Source organism: Cariama cristata, unplaced genomic scaffold, assembly GCF_000690535.1.
Source record: "Cariama cristata isolate BGI_N322 unplaced genomic scaffold, ASM69053v1 Scaffold43487, whole genome shotgun sequence".
Lineage (NCBI taxonomy): Eukaryota > Metazoa > Chordata > Aves > Cariamiformes > Cariamidae > Cariama > Cariama cristata.
This window is the reverse complement of record NW_009627988.1, coordinates 1-5,819: the sequence shown is the minus strand read 5'-3', so window position 1 is coordinate 5,819 and position 5,819 is coordinate 1. Positions and strand designations below refer to the sequence as shown.

The 5,819-nt window shown below is 50.4% G+C and overlaps 1 protein-coding gene across 1 annotated transcript; it reads left to right on the top strand.

Moving 5' to 3' along the window:
• Positions 1–487: 487 nt before the first annotated feature.
• Positions 488–4,603, top strand: LRRC52 (leucine rich repeat containing 52). The gene is made up of 2 exons (XM_009704609.1): positions 488–1,112; positions 4,344–4,603. Exons 1-2 carry the CDS (start codon positions 488–490, stop codon positions 4,601–4,603), a joined length of 885 nt encoding a protein of 294 aa, XP_009702911.1.
• The last annotated feature ends 1,216 nt before the right edge of the window (positions 4,604–5,819 follow it).

The window sequence follows — 5,819 nt, the reverse complement described above, 5'->3', positions numbered from 1 at the left end:
GAGACAAAGCCGATCCGGTGCAGCATGGCGCAGGGCTCTCTTGCTTAATCGGTACAAGCGACCACCTCTTGCAGTTTGACACCACTTGTGACAGAGTTGGCACTGTTCACACTTGCCCCGCGCAGTTTTGACGCTTTCATCTGATGCACGTGTTCCCCGTGCGCCCGCTCGGCTGAGAGCAGCTCCTGCTCGGCCACCGAGGTCACGGCACCGTCCCTGAAGCCAGGCAGCTTTTGCAAGCCGTTGACATCACGGAGGTGTCATCTGGCACCGAGCGTGACACGGAGACGCTCCAGCCACTGTTCCGCACTTGCCGATGTGGAAACTGGGCTCGGTTTCCAGCCAGGCGCTCTGCCAAGGAGTCAGGTGAGGCACGGACACAAAGTGCTCCCCGACAGCCTTGCAGCCGGACACCTCCTCGGCATGGCTGTGACGGTAACGCAGCTTCCGTAGGGCTAGGGCTGAGCAGCCTGGAAGGTCTTAGACCATGTCTCCTTCAGGTAGACCGCGGCCCCTGAGCCTCATGTTTCTTTTGGGGATGGGGATGGCATCAGAGAGGGTCAACTGCCCGAGCAGGTGTAGCTGTCAGTACCTGGAAGTGAACTGCACAGGGCAGCAGTTGCAGGAGTTCCCTGCAGCCATCCCGCTGGACACCAGGCAGCTGATTCTGGCGGTAAATAACGTCTCATACCTGCCGGCAGTGGAATTGAGCTTCTTGGCTGATTTGGTCTATCTGGACTGCAGGAAGAACCTCCTGGGAGATGACCTGGATTTCACTTTCATTGGTGTGGCCAAGCTTGTCTATCTGGACCTCAGCTTTAACAATCTCACACAGGTCACCTTCAGCACCTTCTCACACCTCCTCAGCCTGGTGGTGCTGAAGATCTCAGACAATCCCAACCTTGTAGCCATTGAGAAGGATGCTTTTGCCAACAACACCTGGCTGAGGCACCTGGATGTGAGCCGGACAGGCTTAACGTTCCTGGACAGCAGCACTGTCCGGGATCTGCCTAACCTGAGGTTTCTGGGGCTCAGTGACAACCTGTGGCACTGCAACTGTTCCTTTTTGGACTTCATCACCTGGATGACAGAGACCAACGTTCATTTTCCAGGTGAGGGCTGTGTGAGCAGGACCTCTCTTCTTCCTATTCCTGCAGATCTGTGTGGAACGAAGAGGGCCCTCTGTTCTCTTTCCCAAAACTTCAGCTCACGGGGCTGTGCCACTGCATGTTGACTGTGGGTCCCATCTTCTGGTGTTGCACAAAATAGATCGGAGCAGCTGGGTTACACGCGCTACACCCACAGAGAGTCACACTTGCTCACGTCCTCAGGACAGTCAGGGAGGTGTAGCCTGTAGCTAGGACATTGCTCCAGCCTCAGTATGTGTCCCTGTGCCTGAGAGTCACAGCATCCCATGGCTGCAGTGCCAAGTACGAGGAGCCCAACACAGCTCTGGGGAGATCTGCACTGGGAAAGCTGCTGCTCTGAATTTCCTGCCTTGTCTCCATCTGCTCTGATCGATTGGTGCTGCTGCAGTACCAGTATGTCCATAACGATCAGGTAACCCCCCTCTCTCTGTGGAAATGCTCTCCTGCCTCTGTTCTGACCCGCTCGGGGCAGCTTCTCCAGCCCTGAGCTCTCCACCGTTCAGCCAGTGTCCCCTTCACCTCCCACTAGCCTTTTCCTGACATGCCTGACAGGCAGACCTCATTTGTGCAACCTCTACAGCAGCAATTCTGCTCAATGCTGAAAACAAAGCCGGGTTGAAAGCCACTCAGCTCTTCTGCTCTCATCTCTCAGCGACGGGGTCTCTGGGAAAAGTTTGGGTACTGTGAAAGCCAGCGAGAGTTTAGCTGCTGACTTCTGTGGGGCTGTGATCACACCCTGCTCCCTGCTGATGTGTTTCCATACATGAAGAGCATACACAATGCCCTTTGCCTTGAAAGCATAGTAGCTGTTGTGCTAACACAGATAAAAATTACAAATTGGACAACCTCCAGCTGTGACAGTGCTCCTCAGCCCTCAGAGCAGGTACATTTGACTGATTCGCTGTATCAGACTGTGACCCCATGCTCAGAAGTCAGAGAAGGATATTTTGCTGTTCCCATAGGAGCTCTGGTTTGGGTCCCACGTGACATTTGATGGTCAGAGTGAAACAGAACACAAGTTGCGCTCAGAAAAACATCTGTATCCTTATGGCTGGGAGACTTCATATGTTCCCACTATTCCTTCAGCACCTCCGAGCAAATTCACTCTCTTTTATTTCAAGTTTTCCAAAATAAGAAATGTATGTGCAATGCAGGTGAGCACTGAGTCCCACAGGCTGCAGCAGCACAGCACAGCTTGCTTGAATAAAAGCAATTTCTTGAAAACAGGGTCTCCAAGACTTGCTTTCCTTACATCATCCGGGATCCCAAAATCAGCTGTTTCCCATCATATTGAGAGATTCTACAGCTGGGCTGTGGACACTGAGTGTTCCTGAGGCAGGGTAATCACCAGTTCTTCTTCCCAGGAAAACACTGGTCCTAAGGGCAAAGCTTTGTTCTGCAGCTGCAGCACATGAACTCTATTTTTCCAGACTGAAAAGGAACACAGCACAAGCACATACTAACGAAGAAAGCTTGGTTTTCAGTAATGCAGAACATGATGGTGAGAGAGAGCTGCAAAAGAGAAATTGAGAGAGTCTGTCCATTGAATAAGGGCCACAAAAGAGCCTAAGGGGAGAAAAGGGAAGGAGAAACAGAAGCGGGTGTTAAGACAGAACCAATTTAAGGACATCTCTGGCTCTTACTAGATGTAGTAAGCTCCCTATGGACAGTAAAGTTTTTTATTTTCCACATACAGGTTACGGGCAGTTATGGAACAGTGTAAAAAAGTACTGTTCTTAGCAGTAATATCGGAGATAACACACTGACCCCTGGAACAGGAGAACAAAGCTCATCACAGGCAATTTGGGAGGGTAGGAGTGGGAAAGGCAGTGGCAGCAAAGACTTGGGGTATGAGTATGGATCCCTACCTACACTGTGCTCTGGAAAATGGGGAGGCCAAAGAAACCAGGGAGCCCGCAGGGGCTGCTCCACTTCCTTGCTCTGTCCTGGCTCTCGCGACTAGTGTGAGGGCTGTGCAAAACTTCCATGCTGCCGGTAAGGGTACGCAGGCTGGACACCCTGTATCACAAACCCCCGTCTGCCTTTAGGCAGAGTAAGGCAGCTCCCTCTTAACTGGAACTAGGTGGCCCTAAACCGAGGGTTGTTACGGGAGCTCAGAGCTCCAGTGCAAAGGGCTGTTGGGACAGAGCCCTGAAATCTGCTGGAAGCAGATCCTCATCCTGGCCTTTAAAAAGCTACTGCTGCTTCAGAGAACAGGTTTGCAGCAGTGTTTTGTGCTCAGCTGGATCTGTGCGGTCCAGGGGCTGACACAAAGTTGCTCAGGTCTAGATAGATTTGGGTAACAAAGAGAGAAAAGCTATACTCAGGACAATGAGAGATATTAGCATGAACAACCACTGGACCTGTATCACTCAGTAATACAGGATATAACATAAGGTAATGTGATATAATACAATGTAATATAATATAAATCTCCTGTAGCTTGTTCCTCTCCATGGCTCCCCTTCCCTCAAGCCCACGCATCCAGTGCATCAAACAGTGAGCCTGTGTCTATCACAGTAACTGCGTTTGGTTCAGGGAAGGAGAGGGCCACGGCTGAGAGCACGCTGTGCTTCTACAGACACCAAAAGGAGACGGTGCTTTTACCACACTTGGCTTTCGCTCACTTCCGAGGGAAAAGCCAGCATCTGTTTTATCACCGCATATATTACAATACCACAGGGTATAGTTGTTATTTCAGTGGAACTGAATCATTGATGAGTTTCCTCTTCCTCTGTCACCGAGCAGGTAAGGCTACGCCTAACTGCAGACCACCCTCGTTGTCAAATGCGCACAAGCCTTGTTATTCCAGCATAATTTAGGCTATATCACTTCAGAAGGTGTTTGAGATTAAAAAAAAACAAACACAAATGCTCTTATATTAAAGTAAAAGTGCTCAATCAGCAGAGCTGAACAGTGCAGGGACAGCAGTTTACTGCAGTGGCATAATCTGATGGGCAATATTTTTCCTATGGAGGCAACACCACAGAAATCATTTGGGCAACCTGGCCATTGTGGTTTGGCAAGGGTTGGCCTGTCTGATTTTACCTAAGCCACGGAGGGAGAGGAGTGTGAAGTCCGTAGACATTTTTCAGGAGTTTAGCAAACTCCTCCATCATTTTTCTAGCAGGACTCCTGTTCACTAATGCTTCAGACACAGGCAAGACAGTCTTGCTTCTGCTTTTCTCCCTGCAGATGCTGACAACATCACCTGCTACACCCCACGAGGCCTGCGTGCCCTGAAAATGCCTGCCGTGGAGGCACAGCTCCACTTCAACTGCCTGACCCAGCTATACAACCAAGACTACGTCTTTCTGAGTCTCATTGGCTTGTGCATATTCTTTGCCGGCACCGTGGCAGCCTGGCTGGCTGGCGTCTGTGCTGTCATCTATGAATTCCACACCTCAAAGGGAGAGGAGGAGGAGGAGGAGGAGGAAGAAGACACAGTCACTTAGGATCAGCCCTACAAATCCTTCTGAACTCCTGTTGTGGGAACTGAAGGCAGGCCCTTCCTGCCTGATTTCCCACATGACGACTTGCTCTAGATGCTATTTTTTTTTTGAAGCGAAATAAAACTGCAAGAGAAGAAAGTCTCCGTGCTCCAGTTTCACTCACTGTGCTACTTCCACTTGTCTTCTTCCACTGGGACTCAGGACATTGACAAAATACTTGGTTTTGGGGGGCATGAGAGGTGTGCACAGTGCCAGGCATTTGCACTCCCGCTTTACCATGCGACCACAGCAAAGCAAGGTCATAGGGACCAGCTTGAAGAGGCAGGATCTGAAATACGGGAAAGGGCCCAGCACCGTGCTGTAGCCAGGGAGTTCACCAAGCCCCTTCTGGCCCAAAAGCCCAGCAGAGCTTATTGGGACCCGCCTAGGTAGCTTACTGGAGCCCCAGGGAATCCAAGGACTTTCTGCTGTGGAAAGGCAGGTACGTGAGCAGAGAGATTAAAACCAGGACTTTTAGGGGCCCGGTATCTTGCTTTCTTCCCCATTACACCAGCGACAGCAAAAGACACCATCTTTCTCCCTGCAGCCGGACCCCCTGGACCTCCACCAGTTTATGAACATTTACAGAACTGGAAAGTCCAGCTCCAGTTTTGTATCACATATCCCAAAACCTGGAATTTTTTTAACATAAAAAATACTGCTCACACACACTCCAAGTATTCTTGGAAATGGCTTGTGTTTCGATGCCAAAGTCCCAGGGTTGCATATACAGACCAGAATAAAGGCAGATGTAAATAAGATCCTTCATATTACTTACTAATGCTGGTAATTGCCCAGAGAGATATCTACTTACATGACCCAGTACAACAACTCCACCTGTGAAACACTGGCTGCTTCAGCCGGTACTAGCGGGATCTGGTGAAATAAAAGGGAAAAGCAGGAGAAGATTTCAGCACGCATGGTATAAATTACCATACTGTCTTAGAGCCATTGAACTCTAGGCTGTGAATCAAAGCTGAAACCTTTTGTCTTAGGTATAATGGGTATGACAAAAACGATTGAGGGGTCATGGCAGCGCAGCCTGCCAAGGATGTGCGCTGGGGACACCCGTGCAGAACCGCTGCATAGGGCAGATGTCCCCTTAGCAAACCTCCCGGCCTGCTGATAGACACTGGCACGGCAAAATCCGCTGCAGAGCCACATCAATCCGCCCCAGCTC